The sequence below is a fragment of the Rhopilema esculentum genome, chromosome 3 (assembly GCF_057945365.1).
Source record: "Rhopilema esculentum isolate cy_ngs chromosome 3, ASM5794536v1, whole genome shotgun sequence".
Lineage (NCBI taxonomy): Eukaryota > Metazoa > Cnidaria > Scyphozoa > Rhizostomeae > Rhizostomatidae > Rhopilema > Rhopilema esculentum.
In genome coordinates this window covers 4,193,249-4,218,783 of record NC_142817.1, presented here as the reverse complement: position 1 = coordinate 4,218,783, position 25,535 = coordinate 4,193,249, and the positions used below count along the sequence as shown (strand labels likewise).

The 25,535-nt window shown below is 37.1% G+C and overlaps 2 protein-coding genes across 3 annotated transcripts in view; both read right to left on the bottom strand.

Annotated features, from left to right (window-relative positions):
- The window catches only part of LOC135692952 (melanocyte-stimulating hormone receptor), a 28,709-nt gene extending 13,829 nt beyond the window's left edge, over positions 1 to 14,880 (bottom strand). Inside the window, exon 1 of one of the 2 annotated variants that reach the window (XM_065211312.2) lies at positions 8,011 to 14,880. The gene's annotated coding sequence lies outside the window, so the exon portion shown is untranslated. The other variant, XM_065211316.2, reaches the window with a different exon arrangement.
- Positions 14,881 to 23,109: 8,229 nt separating this feature from the next.
- LOC135692950 (thioredoxin reductase 1, cytoplasmic) overlaps positions 23,110 to 25,535 on the bottom strand; it is a 39,326-nt gene continuing 36,900 nt past the window's right edge. Inside the window, exon 18 of the mRNA XM_065211311.2 lies at positions 23,110 to 24,092. Within this exon, the coding sequence (XP_065067383.1) occupies positions 24,030 to 24,092 (63 nt within the window). The 3' untranslated portion in view covers positions 23,110 to 24,029. The remainder of the gene's footprint in view (positions 24,093 to 25,535) is intronic.

Genomic DNA, 25,535 nt, shown 5'->3' with positions numbered 1-25,535 from the left:
CAAAGTGTTTAAGAAGAATTCTCCTTGTCTTGAAAGGGTATGTTCCAGTGATTGGGATAAATTGACAATCTCCGTTGTGCTTATGTCTCAGTCTTTGCAAAAGCTGCGAATATCAGCGATTTTTGAATGCTGAACTTTGTCGTAATTGTTAGAAACAACTTTTGAAGGAGTGTTTACTATATTGAACTCGAGCAAAAGTTTTCGGTAGAAGCGTATTACATTGACGATTATCTATGAGACAAAAATGTGAGCACATTACTACTTTTCGTCAAAATGTTGCATTTTCCAAAGGAAAACTTGGTATATGTCATTGCGAAATTACTAAACATTGTTTTATCCTTCTCGATTGCTATAAACCTTACTCTCTGGAACAGAAGCTAAAGCGCTAGAAGGCGCTTAAGATGAGTTGCGCATCTGTGACCATAAGATAAAGCAATCAGCGATCTGGTTTGTTAAAGTAACACGAAAGAATTTCACAACAACTGGGATATTTGTGAATTCTACCAGCTCTTTCACAACTGCAATTGAGAGCACCTGCATCACGAATGCAAATGCTAATAGCATTTGAAGTCTGATGTAGCAAAAGATACTTGATGCCACGTGTCTGGTATGAAATTTGATCCAAATCATGAGAATGCTACATATGCCAACAAATCTCAAAATGAAGCCAAAATTACGTTATTGGAGCGTTTCGAAATGCACGTAAAACCTTGTCTATACCACAAGAGGCTGTGTTGATTATAAAACATCGAAAAAGTTTCAGAAGTTGCCTATTTTAGCAATTGATGTGTAAAGTAGCATGAAATAGCAATTAAAAAGGTATTTATTAAGAATATACTTAAGAGATGCATTGGGAAGGAATAAAAGAGTTAAAAAAAATGAAAAAAAACAACATACGATTTCACAAAGCTACTCAAAGCTACATACGATTTCAAGCTGTTATTCGAAGCTGCAAACTATCTTGAGTTACTGCTCTGAGTTTCAAAGCTAGTGTTATTGTTGGTTTGAGATCAATTGATATTTCCACTAAAATAGCAAGGTTTGAGCTTGAACTTGAGAAAGCATTTTTTGACAATTCAACAATTATCGAAATCTTTCTAGAAGCTTAGTTTTGAGAGTTATACTCCAATACCTGTCACCTATTCTCCAACCTTCTTCTGAGGGCCTATCCTTAACCGTGGAAATTAGAGAGTCTGACTAGCAGTCTCTCAAAGTCAAAGAGATCAAGCTACAAAGCAGGAGACTATCTTATCAAGATTCAGATTGTCAGGAAAGACGTAGTTTGGCGAAAACTAATTATGTAGTAGTGTTGATTCATTGAAAATTAAGAGTGTTTCAATACAGCATATTCCATAATCTTGTAAAGACTGTCAAACAACCTCATTCTACAGAGATTTTAGGTACTGATAGCAAAACTCCGGCAGAAAAAATTAGGTGGAAAATGCTACCAGGACAAATCCCATGATTTTCTGTAAGCTTCAAACACTGACGAATGCTGACCTTATGAGAAGATAAACCTACTTTTAAATAATGCAAAATGTGGTGCATGTGTTTTCGTGTACTAAAACTTTCTTTTCATCACAAAAGTAAGCTGGGAACATTTTCAACAAGTTGAAAGACGCAAAGCAGTTTGACCCGATGGATGTTTGCCAGGTGTGCATGTTTAGATATTTTCAATGAATGGTATTAGCCAGTGTTTGGTGGGCATGCAAAACTAAGCCCTAGCATAGAAAAACAGCCAACAGACAATGGAATTTAGCAATAAATGATAGTGTAGGATAAATGCTTATGATCGTGTTGTACTGACTGTTCTTGAATATGTATATAGCGTAGGTACATACAAAGTAGCCTTGAAAAGAAAAGCTTTGAACTGTGAATATTGAATAGCAATCAATGTATTTGAATCGGTTTTAATCCTATGTTTTTTAGCAACCAGCATGAATACGAGTAAACTGTAGTGCTGGCTAGCTATAGAAAACATTAAAGATGCAGCCTTTTTGAATTAAAGGAAAACACACAAGACAAGAAGAACATTTTCATTCCGTGTAAATACTCAAACTCAAGACGCTTTATCCTCTTTGTAGCTGAAGCATATTTAAAGTCGAAAAGATCATAAGCACCTAAAAAATCTGCATTTTACATTAAGGCACAACATGCATCACAAGCCAAGGGGATCCAAAGCATGTTGTTGGGTATGAGTTTACATGTTAAACAATGAATCTTTTATCGAATAAATCATGACAGCAGATTAACAAGATTCTCATCTCTCCCCTGGCTAGAATGACATAACCTCCTTGGCCAAAATCTGCCTTGAAAAAGTTAGATCAGAACATGGTCTAAATGCATTTTCACAAATTTTTCTAGACCCTGTCAAGAATAAAATAGACACTCATAGATTGCATTAAGTGAACCAGCATTAAGTGAACCATCAAGAGCATAGAATCAGCAAAGAGCAGGACCAGCACAAAATTAATCTTCACAAAAAGGACCAGTACACATTTTAAAAGCACAAAATAGACCTACAGACAATTGAACAGCACCCAAATGAATCAGTACACAATGGGGCACAGTGCCGTCGGAGCGAAATTCATATGGGGGGGGGGAGGCTGCCCATTGTATTCTTTTTAATTTATTATTCTGTTATAAAGGAAATATACTACAGTTTGAAAAGCATAGCCCCCCCCCCCCTCCAGCTCCTCCGGTTCCGATGGGCCTGGGACAGTAAAATGGTCCAGCAGAAAGTAAACAAGCACAAAAAAGGTCAAAAAACGGAGCAGCACAAAATGAAACAAAAAAATGGCGGAATACAAAATGAACTGGCAAAAAGCAGACCGCCACAAAATATCAGCACAAAATTGAATGGCCCACCAAAGGGACCAGCACAAAATGGACCAGGGTGAGCTAGCACAAATTGGAACAGCACAAAACGGAACAGCACAAAATGAAACAACAAAAAATGGCGGAACACAAAATGAACTGGCAGAAAGCAGACCGCCACAAAATATCAGCACAAAATTGAATGGCACACCAAAGGGACCAGCACAAAATGGACCAGAGTGAACTAGCACAAAATGAAACAGCACAAAACGGAACAGCACAAAATGAAACAACATAAAATGGCGGAACACAGAATGAACTGGCAGAAAGCAGACCGCCACAAAATATCAGCACAAAATTGAATGGCACACCAAAGGGTCCAGCAGAAAATGGACCAGGGCGAACAAGCACAAAATGGAACAGCACAAAATGGAACAGCACAAAATGGAACAGCACAAAACGGAACAGCACAAAACGGAGCAGCACAAATTTGACCAGCACAAAATTGACCAGCACAAAATTGACCAGCACAAAATTGACAAACAAATAATGTTCAATTTTGAAAGTATCTAGTTTATTTACATCAAATGTACATCACTATAGACTTTTCCAGCAAGACAATGAGGTTGTAAGATGAGGAGGGAATTTCAAATGATGCTATTTGCTCATAATCAATAGGCAAACAAAATTTGGGAAAAGCATAAAACTTCTAGCATATAGGGCATATTTCAGAAACCTTTTCTTCTACGAAGCAATACCCCTTTAATGTAGATAGAATATAATTATCAATTCTCGACGCATAGAATTGGTATAAATGAAATGCAAAAACTACGCAATTGCTGATTCATAATTTGTTTTCTAGATATATCACGATCCAACGATTGATTGGCAGTTAGCATGTTTTTACTAGAGTAAAAAAAAGTTTACAGAAAGATTAAAGCAGTTAACTTTTGTTTAATGTGTTTGTTGATAGATTTTTCCAGTGTGAACTTAAGGTTATCAACTAATCAATAGGTAGAAACAACAGAAAAGCCTATTTTAGCAAGTAGCGATATGGCAAAGCTCCATAGTAGAGGAAAACTCTACGTATCATTTCATGGTCTACAATTAATGAAGAGCAGAGACTAAAATGATGCATCGCATGGATAAAATTTATGGTGTTTGAAACCAAATCCAATCACACAAAGAGATTTTTCAAACCAGCAGTGCATAGAATCCAGGTGATTATCAATCTATATGCACACCAAGTAATGAAATGAAGATTTTGAACAAAATCCATTTACAGTTTCCATATTAAGAGCTTATTATTGGATGGACAATGGAATTCTACTACAATTATCAGATATTGTAATTGAGGTTAGTGAAGCTACTTTAATTATTTAGGTTTATTTAGGGAGGGGTCATGTTTGATATAAAACAACTTGAACTTAGTTGGTGAAAGAATGGTAATAAGCATCTGATCAGAACATTCGCAGATCAACAATAAAAAGTGCGAGACCAAATGTTGAAAAACTATATGTTGAAAACACTAGCTAAAATGGTTTAATAGCACGATTGGACATGTTGACTGCTTAAAGAATGCTTTCCATTGCATTTACTCGTTTAGATTACTTTGCAACACGCAATACTTTGAGTGTCATTCATTGTGAAAAGCATTGTTAAGCTATTAAGACTATTAAGTATTGTTCAACTGTGTACTTGCAAATTATGACCGATACAACGAATATTTTGATGGTTGTATAAGATTTAGACTTGACATAAAGTGCTTTAAAATTGCTTAGAAAATCAAGCTCACAATGACGTACCACAAGAGTCACGTATAAGACTATTTCTATTCATGTCATGCTTCACTGTTTTAAGAGGATTCTCAAGAACAGTGCCGCTGCCATCTTTGCTAGCAAATATAATACAACAGCTTCTTACCGTGACAATGAAGCTTAGGAAACCTGTTTAGCCGAATATCTTTACTGACAATAAAAACTGCCACAGACAAAATACGGTTATCTGATATGTATGTAGATCACCATAGAAAACAGTAAATAACGGATTATGTTTAATTCTAGTAGCGAGAGCTGGATAGGTGATAAGGGCTTTTACATTGATACAAACGCTTAGACGGGCAGAAAACGATTATTACGTCGAGAGATAGCATGGTACTGAGAAGGGTCACAAAGTCAGGTCGGTGCCGTGTTTAAGTACAAACGTGCGGGTTTAAGAAGGTCTATGACGATGCTGACTAAAGTTACAATAAAAATAAAATTTGTGTTTGTTAAAGATATGAGCTGTTGTGTGGAACATTGGTATTAATCGAATGTCCCAAAAAGTAGAGGATATCTTCTGGCAGGTATAGACTGGTTTTCGAATATACTTGAATTTTTAGCAAACATGTCATACCTTAGAATAGCTACAAATCCTTTCTTTCTATCTCTCTTGAACTTATAGAGGCAAATGTCACAGCGCAGTTGAAGAAAGCTATACAAAAGTACAGTTTTGCTCAAAACTAATTTTAAGTCCGAGGCTTTAGAAAAGTACGGAGGCGTAATTTCTCTGCTGAAGCCTCAAGCTTAGTTCATCATGTAGATGATCTTTTAATAGGATTTTTTGTGTCCCAAGTTAGCAGGCAAATTGATATAAGCAGCAAGGCGTGCACTGTACCCATTGTTAAACTGATGGAAGACAAATGCCATAATACACAATTTCAGATACTCAATTCACCATTTCGCAAAAAATTTATGGTATTCATAAAACCAAAAAACCACAGTAGAAACTTTGTTTGATATTTGAATAAATTAGCACAAATGCCGATGTAGGTAGATTATGGAAATTTTAGCAATGTTTTGTGACATTACGAGCACGATAAAATCAAGGAGCAGCTGTAGACACGACTCGCTGTTTGGCAGGTGCGAGAATGTTCGTTGCAAACTACTCAAAAGTCTCATCAAAAATACATAATTCACTGTGCGTCGATTATAAGATACAAGCAAATAAAGAATATGGGTTAGGCTGTGCTAATCTATGGGGACTCAACATTTTTGGTTTACGAGGATGAGAGCCAAATAAAAAGATACAAGCCAACACTGGGCTATCTGTTCTAGTATTGAATTAGATTCTTTACGTAGGAATTCTATATACGCTAAAAGAATGTCATCACTAGTCGCTAAAGCTGGCTAGATCTTGATAACATACAACCTAACTGTGCACCTACAATAACTATTGAAATTAGCAACAGTAAACAGGAGTTTTATGGAATAGTTTAAAGAGCCGGTCATCCGTTTGAGCCTAAATCTCCAAATGTTTAGTGAGGTAATTATAGCTCGGAATAATAAGAACAAAGAAAAGACCAATGTTAAAGAATGAAGGATATGACGTTAAGTGTTCGTTAAAAGTGCTCCGCTTCCATGTGTTTACAGAGCTAAGCGATCTTGTTTTATGGAAAAAATAATCACGCGATCAGATTATAGTCAATAAAAATGAAATTAATTACGGTCTTATTGATCAAGCTGTCTTTCATTGTATTCGATAATAAGACAGAGTGATTCCTTTTTTCGGTAAAAAGACAGATGGGCTAAGTAAAAGTACGTAGAATGCGTGGAAGATAAACAGTTTATCGAGTATTTATCGCAGTGCATTCGAGCTGGGTCCTGCTCACTGGCTTATACAAGATTATCATAGGGAATTCGGTGCCATTAAGAGAATTTGAGGAAAATATGGACTCATTCAAGATCTGTTTCAGTGTTTTCTGAGGCTGTTTTTTTTAATTAAAGGTCTTTATGTGTTGAAAAAACATGAACGATAAAGGAAAGCGGTAATATAGTCAGGCTAAGTTAGAGAAAGCTAGAACATTAAGTTTCGTTAAGATCTGTTATTCAAAATGCATGAATACACAGATATGTTGCTTTTGTCGGTAAATGATGAATCGTTGTAACTATTCCAAAAAGGACCTTGATCACAGTAGTGATTATCGCTTGCTTACTGTAGAGAAGACAACAGCTTTGAATTGGGAGTAGATAGTTTACTGTTCGCAGTAGATTTAAGTCTACAGATCAAACTGAGGCCCAATGACGAAGAGGTGATCATAAGCTTCCTAAACATCTAAACTTCCTTTCTCTTCTTATACAGCAAATGTATCGATATTGTCGATACGGACATTTGAAAGAGCTGGCACGTTCAAAAAGTTAGTGCTGCTGTTAAAAGCAACTTGCTATGCGATATTTGATGTTTAGCCAACAGAATCCTAGTCAAAAATTTGTATCGATGTGTCAGATATTCATTGCTGCAGGGAACCTTTTTTTGACTGATTAAAAGCAAGCAGACGTAGCTGGTTTGTATAAAACACCGATACACTGAGTTTGTTTGTCGGAATCAGTCACTTGACCCAATCCAAGATACAACCTCTAGAGCGTATTGTGCGCAGTTCAGGTATCAATTTTTGCGTATTTGCAACTAGAATTGATGAATGAATAGGGCTTTAAAAAGGAGACGCTAGAAAACGCCAGGAAGAATCGACAAGTTCCTTCGTAGGAGTCCAACCAAATCTTTCTAGGAGCATAATAACAAAATGAAGCAAATCTTTCATACCTGTTGTTTATAACAAATCTACTTACGAGGAAATAGAACGGGCTTTCAAATAAGGCAGAAGTGTTCGTATATCTGATTATAAAGAATACACAGAAAGCAAACTTTCACTGTGGAAGATGAAGTTATCAATTTTGGATTATCGACTACTTTCATTGGACTCACCGGGCTTGATCATTGTCACGTATTTCTTCATAACGAATGTTTGCATAGTCTATTGCGATTCCATGGCAAGAAATTTGAACCATTTGTGAATATCCGTATTCAAGCTAAGCGGAAATTGTACTATTTTGGGGATTATAAGATTTTCCAGGTGACTGCATTTTAACCAAAATAAATCAATTTAAGCCAAATGGAATGCTAAAGAAAGCTAGAAGTGACTGTTAAATGAATCGTAAGAAACACTTTTTCGAATCAGAAGATCATTCTGGCCAGGCAGCAACCTGAAGAAACCGACAAATAAACCTTGCAGATAAAAGGTTCAGGCCGGATCTTATTGATGGTCTTTTCTCAAACAAACAAATTGATTTATTGTTAAAAAGCCATTTCACAATCGTTTTCAGCTGATCTGGTACACAGGAAGCAAAATCTGATAGTTCGATTTCATAAATAACTTACCAGTGAAGCTCAAATGACCTCGTCTGTTCCGGCTACCATAGTATTCTTCTGAAAACATACAGTTTCGCCAAGATATCACCATCAATATTGCACAAAGCTTCCGGAAAAGCTTTAAAAGAAGAAACCTTCCATTAAGAAACAATTGGATAGATTTGGATACTTCTATGGAGCCTTCTTGTACCGCAGTTAGTGCCTTGTTGGCACATTTGCCAGCAAACTGTGTCTTTAAAGTTGTAGCAATGGTCACCTCAGAAGACAAGTCTCGTATGCAGCCGTTCCTGATACAGCACTCCTGCTACTGCCCGCTTTCTGAGCAAGTTCGATCATCTGTAGGTGACGGATGCAGTGCAGCTGACTGCAACGAGATTGGTCAATTCAGAAATATGCGTCATGAATAATTCAGGCCATGCAAATATCGATTGTGCAGTTAGCCAAGAATTCACCTGTGTTCGAAAAAAAAACTCTAAATTTTTGGTTCAGCTGGCCTCGTTTAGTTACAACCAAAACTGTCACCGAATATCAAATGATTCAGTATTCGCTACGCAGATAAAAAAGCTGCTCAATGTTTAATACAATGATATTATGCGATCAACTATTAGCCCTGAGATGAACTGCAAATCAAGGAAAGCGCACAGGCCCAAAACAATAGAGGAATTTAAAAAATAAGTTTTGTATTTAAGCAAAAGCGCACAATAATTAATTAACTGCTTAGTTCTTCAACTTATTTAATCCAATATGACAAAATATGCTTTCCCACGAAAACAAAGCTCCAAAAAGGATTTAAAGACTGAAATAGATTCAAATTATTGTAAGCATGTTATTTAAGCGCAATCATCAGTTTCTATCTATAGGATCGGGCGGTTTTGAGTTAAAAAATAAATGGTTTCGGCCGTACTTCAAAACGCTATTGACTTCAAAACACTGCAGACGAAACTTAGTGAATCTTTCATGCGGAAATTTGAGCTTATAAAGTAAACAAATGCACAATGAGTTTTAGAGTAACAGTTTCTTCTGTAACAAGACTAAAGATACTAACTTCCGTGTTTGCTGCGTCTAATTTCTTCATCTCCTATATGCAAAAAGGTGTAAAATAAGCAATTAGCCGCTGAAGGACACGATTCGATTCAACTGTTATGACGTATTTGATTACAGACGTTGACGATCAGTGACTTCCAGTTTTTGCTGTCATCAGCTTTTCGAATTAAAGTCCAAGCGTTCTTCCTTTTTGTCAGCAGCTTCAAACAATCCAAAAAGGTTTTTCTTTGCCTTCCCCTGCCTTTTTGAATTGAAGTCCCAGCGTTTTTCTTATTGTTCAGCAGCTTCAAACAATCCATGAGTGTTATTCTTTGCATTCCCCTGTGTCTTTTACCTTCAACTTTTCCCATCAAAAGCTGAAATTCTAAACGTTTCTTTCTTGAAGGACACGATAGAAACGTTAAAGAACATAAACTACATAGCAATATTACAGATGAACAGAAAATAAATCAAAGGTAAAAAATTATCGTTTTTATAAATCTTACGGGTTGGAAAGGAACGGCAGGGGTAGCAAAGGCAATGTGTTCAACCTTATCAGCAAAAGGGGTTTCTCATCGACGACAATTTAATTGTTTGGTTTTAGGCCGTATTAATTACATGGGGCTATTTTTGTCGAATGCATGTCTGTTTTTTGGAAATTAATCTTTATTAGTTGGTGTCCTTAAACGGACACTTGCTGTAAATAGCCTGAATTTTAGACATGTGAACTTAAGAACGTCAGTCTTAAACTTGTAAATGTCCTAAATAACTATCAGTCAAACAGCTGCAAATTGCTACAAGGCAATTACATACGGCTATACCATTTTTACGTAAAACTTTTACCTGGCCTCATACTTTGTAGCTTTTTGTTCGAGCATTAAAGTATTGCAAGTCTCTATATGACATTTTTGGTGTGCTCCTATTAGCTTTCATCTCTTTGGAAGGTGAGATTCAATGCTATTTTAATGCCTTCAACATAGCAACTAATTATGGGGAAAAAATTGAGCTAGATTTGTAAATATCGTGAAAAAGCTAATCAATTTTGACATAGCTTGTTGTCACTGTTTCATTAAAGATATTTTTGAAGGACTTGAGAAACAGTAACACATGTTCCATTGCATTACCAATCACACCAACAGTGATAGTGCAATACTTACATAATTTAGCATTAATCATCATTCGAATTTAGAGATGTTAGTGAAATCTTATCTGGAATTACACACGAAACCTGCAAAATATGAAAAAATCAAGTAATTATATTCGGCAAACAATACGAGTATTGATGTTGAAACAAAATGAATCAAAAAGATAGGTGCTTAATCTGTTATTACCTAAATTTTGTTAGTTCAAGCATAACTTTATAATGCCGATCTCTATCGTTATCTGACTGAATTTATAAAATCTCATTTTTGAAAATGCGCGTCACTAGCGTATTTAGTCTACCAAATTACAAACATCGATTGGTAGCAATTCTACGAATACGTAGTCTTTCTCATAGTCAAGCAAATTTATCAATTATGGTGTAAATTAAATAAATCTTGAATAGCTGTGGGTATAAGTGTCCTGTTAAAAATATGTCCAGACAGACAGAATACACCGAAAAAAGTGCTAGTTGGTGAAAAGCCTGGCTATAATATTGAAGAGATTGCAACGTCCCAGTTTTTGCCGGAACCCCCCCCCCCCCCGTTTTTAAAAATTCCTCCTGCTTTCCCTTCTTGAGGGCATGCTCTCCCGTCTCTCCTCAGCTTGACTTTGAGAAATTTGATTTATGACAGTTTGGTCATAAATCCTTCAAATAAGGTAACAAAAAGTACTATCCTGGGTCAAGGCTGTAGTGATAGGGGGGCATAGGGACTGAGCCCCAATTGCTAACGCCAATAAATACCAAATGTCTTCTTATGCTATTATTTTTAATTATGCTATTTTTCTTAAGCAACATTTTGCGCAAAAGCCCCCTTTTTTGACAACCCTTGATCCCATCGTTATTCTTTTCGATTTTTGGCTCACTTTGCTTCTAGTCTCCACTACCATTACAAACCTTTGCTAACAGTAACAGCAACTTGAAAGGTCGTCTGTTCCATTCAAAAGTGACACACAATGCTCTTGCCATTCATGCAGCATCGCTAAAAAGAAATGCAGCAAAACGAATGATAAATGATCACTAGTGATGTGTTTCTTACTACGAATCGAGTACAAAACGAAATGTCTACACTTGATATCTCAACTGGCGTTATTGCTGTTTTTGAGTTGGTTTCAAGGTATATATTACAAAAAAAGTCTCGTCTCGTCAAGATCCATGCTCTCAGGTTTTTACAACAGGCCTCCCCAATCATTCAACGGCTGTGATGTCACAGTTTCATGCACATCAAAGGACACGTAGTTTTTTTAAATCAATTAAGTACAAAGAAGTTATCAATAGATAGATAATATAAATAAATACAAGTTAGCAAACCAAAATTGAAAACATTTCCAAAGCCAAATACATTTTATCAATTAAGCCAGTGCGAAATTAAAGGCATATATAATTGGGACTGTTAAAATGTGGGGAAAGATAAACAGGAGGCAGCCCAAATAACGATTGAGTTATACTCTAGAAAAAATATACAATAACAAGCTACCAAAATGGTAAGATCTTACAAGAAGGAAAATAAAAAACGCTTGAAAGTTAAAATTATTAAAAATCGGTCGTAGCTAGCTGCTATAGCCCCCTAAATTGATGTAAATTCCTAGTTTCCAGTGAACAATCTCTTTTGCCCCTTTTGGTCCTCAGCAATGGTGTCCCTAATAAATCTATCCGTTTTCACGGTACTGCTAAAACCTAAAATCAAACACCAAAGTAAAGTATTGCTCAAATGTTTTGGTCAAATGAATTCCTTTGCCGACAGTCCTTAAATCAAATAATGTTTATACTATTTTTGATATTAGCCAACCAAAAAGATTTAACCTGTAAAGTGACTAGCTGCATCAATAAAAATAGGCGTCAATACGATTTCAGCTAAAGATAGCATTTCGATGAAAGGCGACAAGCAAAATTGTTTTTCATTGCAGTTACATGTTCTTTAGCACATTAAAAGCCTGTTGATGTTGTGAAAATCACACACGTGTAAATTCAGGTCATGTTGCAAGCTACAAAATATCACAGTCCTACTTTCGAATAGAAAAACAACGTGTTATGTTGAATGTGCAGGTGTTTACTCCTTGCTGGGTTTTTATATTTGGAAAAACAAAATATATGTTTATGGCTGCCATCCCTGCTAAACGTACACGTGCACCAAATTTCTACATATTTTCTGTTGCATCAGCTTTCTGATATTTATGATATTTAACTCTATCACACTCTTCTTTTTATAAGAAAAAGTAAATTTAAGTTCAGGCTGACTGTTCTTAATTTTTTCGAAATTCTGAGGCTGAATTGTTCTTAATTTGTTCTTAAATTACGAGGGTGTAAGCAGTGCTATTGCTAGCTTTTTGCTCTAAGGAGGTGTTCAGGCCTCATTTGCCAACAAAGTGAGTGAGACAGCCTTAATTTGCTGACAAATTTGAATATTCGCCGAAAAAGCACCCACACATCGCTAAAAATCCTCGATTTTGAGAAAAAGCGTTGTTCAAGATTGCATTTGGCAGAAGGTCAGCCTCAGCTTGTTCTTAATTTGGTCTTAACTTTTGACCAGTTTTGAGGCTCGTGTTCTTATAAAATTGTTCTTATAAAAAAAAGAGTGTATTTATGATAAATCAATATGTTTTTGGGGAAAAAGGGATGCGGTGTCAATCGTTTCTACCACAAACAGCAAATGTTTACAGCTAACACTTTGTTAGGGGTTGTTGCTTGAAATGTAATAGTAAGCAATGGTAATGATAGAGTCACATGAAATTTTTGACGAGGCTTATCGAGATTTCCTTGAGAATATCACTGACATCGCCGATTTTACATTGATAGTTTATTCATAAGTAATTAGCGATCAAGCGACTATTTCATGATAACTTACTTTATTTTGGATCAAACTTTTGGACAACAGCCTTATCATATAAATCCGGGTAAGCCGCTAATTATTTTGAAATGAAATCGGTTTATCCTACGAATATTTCCAGCCCAACTTTTATAGATAAATTGCGGTCATATTGTGTTTGCTTAAAAATTTTAGTGAATGATTGATCGATTCAAAGCTTGGTCAGGCAGGCTGAAACCTCTTTTCCGGGATCCTGGCTGAAGAAGATCAGAACCAATGCTTCCCGGCTAGCCCATATATCAAATGATAGCAAGTTGTGTTTCAATACAATTCGATAAGAAAGCCGAGATCCCGGTAAACCTGGCCCGCCCTTCGGGATTCGTCAAGCTGGGATTCTTTATACAATATGCCATCTGTTAAAAAAAATGTTCCAAATCACAACACGGAAAAATATTTGGCTCAATACTCAAGCAGGAATTGCGCAACCATTCAAAGATCTTAAAGCGCATAATCTGCAACTTTTTGTTTACAAGAATAAAACTGGTTTGTGGATCAAAATTATGTATAAGGATCCTTCCATGAGAATGGGTGTATGTTTGATTAAAGATACCGTGGTTGCTGGAGACAGGTAGAGAAAATTCATACTTGTGTTCTTTCTATTTTCAGTATCGTAATGCCATGTCAAAAATTGAAATGCAGCATTATGACGGATGTTCTATACAAAATTAAAGCCTTGGTTAGTAGGCGAAGCAAAAAAAGGTGATGAATGCGCGATGGTTTTGGAAATCTGTTCATGTACAGCGGGGAGTGTCACCATCGTGCGTAAAATCTGATTTCCAACAGATTAAAGAGAGAGTTAATGCACGTTTGACGCGCAGCTCCCTAAAATTCGATGAATTATTTAGCATTCTTTGAAAATCAAAAGATATTGTTTGCATGAAAATGGTTGCAAATGCAGTAGGTAGCTACTGTAGTTGAGAAAAAACCACATCTTGCCTCAAGTCCTTCAGAAAGAGTAAAAAATGGGCTGCGTGTTAATTTAAGGCGACGTTTATTCCCAAGATGATTTATACCGATGGACGAGGAGACATCAGCAAAAAAGTGAAGCTTAAGACGCCATAATCGAAATCATTGCCACTTTTGGGATAAAAAAGGATTTATATATATCTAAAAAAGACAGTTTCATAAACAAGAAGATCTTATTGTTATCAATGAAAGTTTTTCTTTTTGTAGACGACTTGATAGCTGCAGATATCCTTAAATTTTTAATCATTTATGCAAAGTGACACATAAGTTCCAAATCTTTTAGCAGATGCTATCGTGTTCCATTAACTTTATACGGCCCAGCGTCCCAGCACGGGGAGATGATTACGCGGGAGAAGTTGTCTGGGACGAGTGACAGATCACAAGTCGAGCCTACCCTCAATTTGACCATACATTCTTCAGCAGTGCGGCCAAAGTTGCTCTGAATACTTACCCACCCAACTCACCTATTGCGACTTAACATTTCGGAGTGATTGTTAAAGGAAAATATTTTACTTCTCGACCGAGGAACAGCTTTGTCGAATTTTGGTCTGAAATATTAAGAGTAATATTAAAAAAACTAGCGCTTTATAAAATCTACCTTGATTTCGTCCTAAATAAATTCTATTAAAAGCTATTTATTGCAAGACAATTTTAAACATGTGTGCGATAACTATTTTAAACTTGCATCTAACACCAAACGGTAGTAAGAATAGGAAGTCAGCCGCATTTTGATACTGCATCTTCTGCTTAAGTCACCGCAACTTCTGCCTAGTACCGCATTTCAATCAAAAACACTTTGGTCGTGAAAGATGCAATCATCTGCATTCATTTTGACAATAATTGAATTTGCGGAAACTAAGTTAAATTTGTCTTTAGGACTTTAAATAGACTGCACAGTTAACGTTAAATTATTGCCTCTGTGCCAAATTATCTCAACTTAGGAGTTTTCAAAATTAGTCTACCGGAATTGTAACCATTATCTTATCAGAAATATGACACGAGACATTGTCTCCATTGGCTGAGACACAATTGTCTTATCGCAACCTCTACCTAGTTATACAGCATGATATCATTGTAACTTAATAACTTAAATTGCGGATCTAACGTGAAAATAACATTTTCAAATAGATTAAGTAGCAGCAGGCTAAAAATACGCGCTTGTGGCAAACCAGTGACTAAGTTGTTTTACGATGATAGATTCATCTTGATATTTGTAGATAAATTAGATTAAAAAGGCGACTGTTTACCTGTCTGCTGAAGGGTAATAACTGCCGCCTGAGACTAAAAGTCGGTTCTACAAAATAACTCTCAGCTCATTGAAATTCAGGCATGAGCGCGTTAGCTGTGGCGATAATTGATGAAAGAGACTTTTTAATGAACGTCTGTTGACGCATTTTGATGGGATGATTATCACATCTATTTTTTGCAAACAGGAAATGATGGGGGTATCCTCTTTTAAACTACGGTCTTTGACATGCATAAGTACAGCGAATCCAAGAATAATTTAGGCCAAATTGATCAGAGCACGTGCGTCTGAAAGGAATTGGAAACTGCTCGAGTGAAACCACTGTGCGCTGCTCCAGGATTTCGCCGATTTGCAGGAAGGCGAAAAGTGTTCGCATGTTTTTCTCTGTGTATAATTTGATTGGTAAACCGCTGGTGATCAAGTGGCTATAAGGCTTTTTTTCCTGTGTGAAATGCCTTTAAACTACTTCCTTATGAAATGAATGCGCAAAATGAAGAAGCTATCTACATTGAATGGACTTCAAGCTAGATTTAATATTTTTTCATTAGCAAGTTTAGAACTAGAAAGAACGGTGATTGACAGGGAAAAAATTGGCTTAATTGGTGTGAAGTGTGTGCATCTGATCTTTTAGCATTACTCACTTCAACAGAAGTTTTTTCAAAAGAAATATTCTTACATTTTTGACGTTTCCGAAACAGCTGAATTCTTCTTTTCTTGGAGAAGCTTCTTCTTTATTGCACCATAAGGTTAAACTTGCTGCTGTTATCGCTAGCATCACAGCACGATTCAAGTTCACATGCAAAAACAAAATCGGTGTTACATGTCATTGCTATCATGCATTCTCAAACTCGGATTCTCGGTGAAACCATTTCTTTGGCTTACAAGTTGAAGAGCCCTATGGTCTATTGCTGCTTCAGCGTGAACACCATGTTTTAACTCCTTCAATGTTTTAATACTTTAAAGGAGTAGCTTTTGGCTTTTCGAAAAAACTGCCTGCTGGTCGCTCAAAGCCATCTTTGATTCTCTTTACTGAATATTTACTTGGGCTTTCTCGATTCTTTTTTGACGCGGTACTATAGCGCACCAGCTTCTATATAAAGCCATTAAAATCGCACTAAGAATCCAAAAAGGAGTCTATCTTCCAGTCTTTCTCATCTCAAGCTCATTTTCAAACAAGAAAGCAAAATCAGAGCAAAAATGGCCTTTTAATGTCGGAAGACAGAGGGTACAAAGCTGGTAGAAAGCATGTTGATCAAAGCCACTAAGGATCAATTTAATCACAGCTTTTCTGCTACGGAATAAATACATTCATTATTTTTGCTATAACTTATCTCTACCAACTTCCCTTTACAATCTACCTCTCGTGGTGGGCAAAAAAATTAATAGCCAATGATTTCGTTAAAGATGTAAAACAGCAACAACAACAGCAACAGCAACAACAATAGAAGCCAAAATTGGAAGAGAAACTTCATTGATTGTGAAGGACAGAAGTTATGGTTTTTGAATGTAGTAATGATTTACTTTCTAACGAGAATATCTTCAGGCAATGCTTTTATGTTCCTTTTACAAAAAGTCGCCAATAAGAAGATTTTATTACAAAGAAGATCAGCGCTCCATTGCTATTAGACAGCCTGCCCGCACGATAATCTTTGAACAAATCCGTGACCCCTCCTTCTTCTAACCACACCAATGAATCCAGGACGCTTCGCATCATTTCGCATCACGTGATAAAAAAAGAATAACCAGATCGATCTTAAACTGGCGGCTAAATAGTAGGACTGTGGAAACAGATACTGCATTTCGGACAATTGCACAGTTTTGGATAGAGGATTAAGACTATAGATCTTATGTTCGAGCAAAGTAATTTAGTTGTTCTCCATTCGATGAAAACATATGAAATAGTGTCATTATGAAATAGTGTAGATTCGATGAGATAGTGTTATTAAAAATGCCTTCCTCTCAATCTCTTCAGAAAATTATTTTCTGAACAATGGTTAGAAGCGAGTTCCGGGCATTATCTAAAACGTGCCAACAAAAGTTGTTTCAAAATACTAGCCTTTGGGATTTCATAGAGTCACTTTCGATAGAGTAATGTTTATGGAGTTTTTTAGTGGAATAGAAGTAGCTGTATGGCAAGCTGAAAAACAATGAATGAAAATTGTTTACAATATTACCCCGTTAGCTTTTGTAGGCCATAGTTCTGTTTCGCTACACACCACATGCGCATGTTGAATCCAAGACTACAAAAAATCACAAGACATTTTCCCTTTTAACAACGAAAGTTCATGATGCTCTCAAGTGAATAAAGTGCAATAAACCTATTTCCATAATTCTTCTTTAACCGAGAGAAGTTGACAATTAATCAGCCAGGAAGCACGTTTACAATTAATCAGCCAGGAAGCACGTTTACAATTAAACAGCCAGGAAGCACTGCGAATCAAGTGCGTTTGCCAGTGCTGTAAGAGGGCTCTACAGCTACTAAAGGGCCAGACCTACGTATATACCAGTAAACATAGGGGTACAACGGCTATGTACGAAAAAAATTTCTGGTGCGTAATATGAGCAGAAACCGTGTCATTTCGTTGGTTAGTTAGTTACTTACTTACAGGGTCCCCCACCACTGCTATATGTACTCATTCTTCGTACATAAAAATGAACATACACCGAGTCCTGTTATTAGGGTACCTAATTTTTGCACTAATCCTCTTCAAAGAGTTATTGAACTGCCCCTGACACGAAATAGAAAAATTGCTCTTCAAGCAAAAGAAGGTCGAGCTTTTCATATATCATGTTTAAATCATACTGCAGTGACAATTCTATAGCAACTGGGGACTTAAACCTTCCAAAATCTAACGACAAAATGGCCAGTGGCCTGGTAACTAAACCTATGGGAAGTAAGGCAAAGAGCAGAAAGGCAAGAGCATAACGTAGCTTTCATGAATATCTGGAGAGGGGGGGGGGGGGGTTTATACTTTTATGTTTCTGAAAATTTTTATGTCCGAGGCACTTTAAAATACTAATTTCAGCACGTGTTTGTGACTTTTGTGGAAGAGATTTCGAATCTTCTTCTGTATGCACTACAGATTAGACAGACAGGTAAACCTTTGAAAAAAGAAACATAGTACGCATTCTCCTTTAATTTGTACAAGAAGTGTCCTATATTTCCAATCTTTTCCTATCGCATTTTCTTCGCAGCTTCGTATTTTCTTATCATACCCTTTCTTAGGCCTCTAGCAGCAAACACGTACATCAAACAATCAACCGAACTAGAAAGAGAGCAAGGGGCGATAGCAGGAGAAAGGACGAGTATACATCGAGCAGTAATCAATGAAACCGTTTTTGCAGTCTTTCAGTTATTAAATGTCTCTCTCGAGAAAGAGGTAAACCTGCCTCTTTCACCTGAAAACTGTTTTTCCTTGTCTTTGTTCATTTCCGGCAGCATCAAATCATCTCAGGCCAATTTATGCGTGTACTTGCGATGATTTAATTTTCTACGCACCTGTAAAAACTTTAATTTGTCAAGCAGCAGAGGACAAGGCTTAAAGATTTCCGTGCACCAGAAACAGTGCACACCCACTTTCCTCCCGACTGGGACTGTGATTGAGAAAAAGGATTGCATGCAAATTTAGCGGAAATTCAACCTACGACAGATCACCAATCTTAAGGCTGATTTCCACTAGGCGAATTCTTTCGCGCGAATCGAATTTTTGCCAATGTGAGCATGCGTGGTGTCATGTTCTCAGATTTCGCAGCGAAAAAATTCGATTCGCAGAAAGTAGATCACGGTCCTACTCTATCGCTAGGAGAATTTATTCGATTCGCGCGAAAGAAGTCGCCTAGTGGAAATCGGCCTTTAACCATTCCTTACAAGACAGCAAGACAGCGTATTCCAGTTAGCCTGGCGAAACTTATACTGGGCATTGCCAAAGTTAATCAGCTTTGTGGAGACTGATATTGAAATAAGATGTGCTCTTTTTGGACTTGAAATGAAAAAGCGCCTAATAGGACCTGAGTTGAGATTTATGGTACCTAGCCCTTATAATTACGGGGAGTCACTGCTTTCTCCCTTGGTAAATAAACACTAATGTCCCAGAAATAATAAGGGATTTACTGTTAGTTTATACGCGCCACTATCAGCTGCTGAATTAAAAGTCGATAAAACCATTCTATAAGACAACTCTGACCAACATAATGATAATGAACCTCCAATACTAAGATCAGAAGTAGAAGAAGCGATCAAAGTTTCAAAAATTGGAAAGGCTCCGGGACTTGATAAAATTTCAGCTGAACTAATTAAAGCAGGAGGGGAAGATATGATAAACGTTATGCTTAAAAAACATGTAACGAATGCTTATTCAAACAAGGTTGGCCAACCCAATGGAAGGAAGCCTTTCTTCTGCACGAAGGGCAATATGAAATTGTGTGAAAACTACAGAACAATTAGCCTTATCAGTCATTCAAGGAGGGTATTGCTTCGAATACTTCAGAGGGCACTTGAGCCTCGCATTGAAAAAATATTAAAAGAGAAACAGGCTGGCTTCCGGAAAGACAGAAGTACAGCAGAGCAGATAGGAAACCTGAGAGCATTATGTGAGAAATACCGCAATCACCAGAAATATATTTTCCATTGACTTTAAAAAGCGTTGGGCCGGGAATGGCACGATGCTTGTGGCTCGCTATCGAAAAGTACAAAATTGGGAAAAGCATTACCACCTTGATCAGAACTTTTTATGAACGAGCAAAGAGCACGGTTCTGGTAAATAACGATTACAGCAGTTAGTTTACATCCAAATTAGGGGTAAGACAGGGCTGCATTCTTTCATCAATGCTGTTTAATCTCTTTCTTGAAAGAATAATAACTGGTGCACCGGGGAGCCGTGTAAGAGAAATCAAATGCGGGGGATTGTGACTTTGTAATTTGAGGTTTGCGGATGACATCGACATCATTGCCAGTTCTGAAGAAGAACTAAAAGAACTGACAGAGAGGATCAATAGTGCTGCCAACAGATATGGTAAGCATAATAATAATAACAGGACCAACACCAATAAATTTGAATGCACCAAGTAAATGGTGAAGATCTGGAACAGGATAGAATAGGTGCTTCAAATACGTTGGCTCAAAGATAACTGAAGAAGGAACACCAACAACAGAGGTAATGTCAAGAATTGGAATTGCAACAAGTGCATTATCTAATCTGATTAAATTTGGAGAGAAAGAAAGTTATCAATTGAAATCAAAGTGAATCTTCTACGTGCAATCGTTAGCTCAACAGCACTCTACGGATGTGAAACATGGACACTTAACAGAAAGTTAGAGAAACGAATTGATGCATTCGATATGGCATGTTTTCGGAGAATTCTCGTAATATCCTGGAGGGATCAGAAATCAATTGAATTGGTTAGAGATGAAGGTTAACGACAATATGGCAAAATTGAAAACCTTCTGGACATACGCAGAAACTGTAAAAAACGCAAAAACTTCAATGGCTTGAACACGTTACAAGGAAAAAGTCCGTCATGCACGGACAAGTAGAAGGAAGAAGGAAAGTGGGAAGACCCCAGGCGTGTGGAGCGACGATGGAGTAGTTTGGGCATAACGGAAGTATTGAGGAGAACTGAATAGAGGGTGAGATGGGAGACGGATGTCAATAAGTGGGTGCACCAACGACCTCCACAGGGGCTAGGGTCTCGACAATGATTATGATGATGATGACTATAAGTTGGCTTTTAACAGCTAATTTTAAACTTGCATTAATTACATTTTACTATCTTATCTATTTATGCCGACATGTACACAAAGTGATAATAAGAATGAAGAAAATAGTGTGTTTTTGTGTACCTATACTGATAAAGAAATTAAATAGGTGGATATCGAATACGAAATTTACGACTCCTTTGACGCAAAACCATCCAACAATGCAAAGCGCACAATCCTTATCCTTTTTTGCAGCGGTGACCCGCCACAACATGCGGCAAAGCATGAGAGAAAGCAAAAACTGTTAATCCTGATTCTTCTGAGTTTTATTAAAGAAAAAGCCTACGCAATTAATTTTGTCCACGTACAAATACAATTTCATGGAAGAAATGCAAGAGACCGTTTAGTTCAAAATTCGATGCAGAGACTGCCACAGCCGAGAAGAAATTCTAAATTATTAGGACCATAAGCAAGAAATTAAATGGTCTTTTATTTGCTTAAGGCCGATCCCTGGTGCCATGGCAAAAGGGTTTGCAAACTCAAACTGTGTTTTCTCCTTGCTTTCTTTCTGCAAAAGTACATGTACATTGCTACGAGTAGCAAACTTCGACTTGCTGCCGTTTTATTCTGTTTTGAATTTGCGCCAGAATTTTCGTAGATCTTTTCATTCGTCCGTGTCTACTCTAAACAATTGTTTTGATAAACGCGCACAGCAAAGATTTAACCACTGGGATTGCTATAAATTGTCTTAGAAGATTGGGAGAGTCTGAGAAACTATCTAGAGTTAACAAAGTCTTAGTGACTCTGATGGCCAGAGTGAGTATCTGCAGAAGCTTCAATCAAAATTTGAAATGTGAAAGTGCAGCATCTTCATAAAAACAGACATCAGAAAAGCAGAAGAAACATTTTGAAACTGTTACCAAAGATGCTGTTATGTCATCCAATGTCATCAATACGCTATATATATACTTTGTGTACGCACTAGCAAGACCGCCGAGAGGTTTTGAAGGCGCTTGGGCAAAACGGAAAAACGAGGCACAAAACTTTTTGCAACCACGTCCTTTAGAAAAGCATTAAATGCATTTCAGAATATTTCTTGCAGTCATTTTCTGCAATCGTTTAAAAGTAAAAGTTTTTTGATGTCTTCTTTAACGTGTTACCATTTTTAAGAATAATTAGGTGCGAGGATGGCTTAGTAGTCAGGGTCGCAAACTACTGATCCAAAGGTGGTTGTGCCCTTGGCATGAGAAGAGTTGTCAGATCTCTACAATTACAGGCGTAGGAATCACGAGGGATGGTCACATCGAGAAGAAGGACCAGGAAACTGCTCAATAAGCACAGCTTTTCGGGGTCCTAAAAACTACTTTCGGATGCTAGGTAGAAACAAATATATATTAAATTCTTTAAATGGAACTCAATACTTTAAGTGGCCTTCTAGATCTCGATGCCCTTGGGAAACTTGCCCACCTTGCCCCCTTTTGGCGGCCCTATATACTTGCAATTTGACCCCCTCCAGTTAACAGTGGTGGAAGTGAGAGCGAAATCGCAACTTCAGTTTCTTTCATCAAAGACTTCGTGGGGCTCGTAAGCAAGCATGTGTAGCGATAACGACAGAAGTACTTTAATGTATTCTTACAAAAGTGTAGAATCGACCCTTGCTATTGAAAAACGGTAATAATTGTCTAAGTTCATCCTTTGTAACAAATCTACCGCTACCTACGCTTTCCCTACAACCGCATCTGACCATTTTCATTTTCGTCACCCGCATCTTCACTCTCTTTGTAGCAGGCAAACACCAAAACAAAATAAATCGTCGAGGACAGCATCCTCGAGGTAGCAAAACGGTCCCTCATTCATACCTACTCTTCTTCTGCATATCCATTTAATCTGTTGATTCTTGCTAAAACATTAAGGCCCAAGGTCTTTTGCATTCGCACTCGCCGTGATCACGGAACCAACCATCACTTGGGTAGTCCTCAAGAATTCTGCGACGAACGGGATCTCAAGAAAGCACAAGCTTTTCAATATAGTAAAGCTATTTGTGCCACCGCCATCGACATGGTTGAAAATTCTCACAATATTAACGATCTCCGCAAACGTCAGAGCTGAGATATCTGATTGAAGGTTGCCAGGTTTTCTTGATTTCAAGAGGTAACAAATTGTCTAAAGTCTTTAATACCAGTATGTAGTTATCAAAACTAAATCTATAACTTTGGAAGTATATTCTACATTAGATAAACAATATGAGCAAACTTTCTTCACAAAGAAAAGCGTTCAAATAACACCTAATGCAAAACTGCACGTGAAGGCAATATCGTCATAATCTTGTTGCAAGGACACCATCGAACAAGAAACTTTTCTTTAATGAATATCTTTGTGCAGGTATTACCCTACCGCTGCTGAAGGCAGATCGAATTTCGCTTAACACCGGATAGCTTACTTGAAAAGTAGATGAAAAAAACCTAAAAACAATGAACATAAAAAACAAACAAAAAACATTAAAAGAAAGGGCGACGTAACAGATAATGGAGAAAGTACCACTGGGGAAAAAAGTTTTCGTTAACATGGGCTCCTTGGTGCCTCATTAGAGATGTTGCTACTGAAGATTGCATATGTTTTAGGAAATGATAGAAGGGACAGACTCTAGATTTTGTATCTCGCTGAAGACCAAGAAAGACAACCCAAAGAAAATCATGAAAAGTAGAGAGCGAGTGGACGACTGTTTGATACCAATTTATCGCTGTCTGTTTTTGTCGGCTTACAGAATATACTTGCAGTGGAAACCATGAATAGTTAAAAAGCCAACTGCACTCAAGTCTTATTAAAGGCTTTAGCTAGCAGGCAACAGCAGACACATTAGGTCAAATCATTCATTCTTAGCTAAAAAGCAGCTGCTTGCATTTTCATATAGGAAAAACATCTTTGCACAAGTTTTTTAGCATTCAAACAACTATGAATCAAGGGGATGGGTGGTTGGAAAAGACCAATAATGCCATGAAACAGAACAAAAAAACACAAAACACACACTTAAAGCTTGCTTTTCCGGCTAGGAATTCGACTGCCTTCTTTATTGCAGCGGTAGGAATTACCCTCAGCATCCAGCTACTTCTGTTTCCATCCCAGAGCTCTTCGTAGTTTCCATTGTTGTGAATACCTAAACGAAGAGCAAAGAAAATCAGTCCCGCAAACAAAGACTGACCCGCAATAGTTGCAATATTGCTTACTATTTCCATTAGATAAAATAGTATTGATTAGGAGGCAACAATACATCCAAACCCTAGTAGGAATTTCTTTCCGACGACACTTGGATCTTTTCAAAGACCCTATATATAAGAAAATAAAATCTGCCTCGAGTGTTCCAATTCTTTTGATTAAAAGTACCAATCAATTAACAATCCTCTATTCAATCAATTAACATGCTTCGAGTTCAAAGCTGTGCCCGTTGACAACTGTTGATAACATAAAAAATAACAGGAATAAGGTTTTTTTAATGGTCGGGTTAAAACTGAACATAAAAGAATTACGTCGCTCCTGAAATTAGGACATGTCCGTGCATTGGGAAAAGGTAGTTTTGTACTGTTTACAAGGAGGAATATACGGACGATACGACCATAATTAGAATGCGCGTTGCCGTAAGAGTGTCTGTGGTTGCTTATTCTTGACAAGCATCGTCTTTACAACGGCTTTTTTAATGTAAGAAAGCGTCAGCACAGCAACCTTCATACGAGGCCAGGTCATAATGACCAGCATTAAAATTTAGGGAGAAGAAACTGCGAAATTGCAAAATACTTCAGAGGCTTCACATACATGACATACCAAGGTTGATTCCCCGTTTAACTAAACGTGGACAACAGAAATAGACTAATTTCATAAAAGTGTACTTAGAATTAACTAAGAATACTGTTATGTGTTTTACTAGCGTATAGTATTATAATGAAATCCAGTATTTAAGCATTATCAAGAGTGAACTTGTTCCGATGACCTCAAGTATGTACCATACACAATCCATATAATTCTAACAAAATCCATATAATTCATTTTATCAAGCCAATATGTCCCTGTTAAAATCCAAGTTAATCCCCTCATTTGGTTGTGACTTGGACAGGACACCTTAACAGGACATCAATATGGCCGATTGTTCAGAGCGGAGAGATCAATACAACTTTCAAAGAGCAGAAATTCGATTTCAAATGAAACATGTTCGCTACAAGCTTTTATTGGCTTTATATCTGTCCGTTTAAATTGATTACTTTTACATTAAATAAGCTTTGCGGTATGCACAGATAGGTTCACTGAAATTGCACCAGAATGGAAGCATACGAGAACATCCGCCTATGAAACCAATCCTACACAGTCACAGCCATACGATTATGAAAAACTGGCCAAGTAATTTTGGGCGTAAAATTATTTTTGTATAGAAGTTGATCGGTTGTAGATGAAAGTTAAGTCGGTTGTACATCTATTTGGCACAAAACTCATTGTAGAACAATTTTAGCTAAAGGCAGTTCCAAAGTATCCGAAATTGCTCGCAATGTCATCCTTGGAATGCGTTTTAATATTTAGATAGCTTTTGGCAAAAAATATCCATTCCTAACGG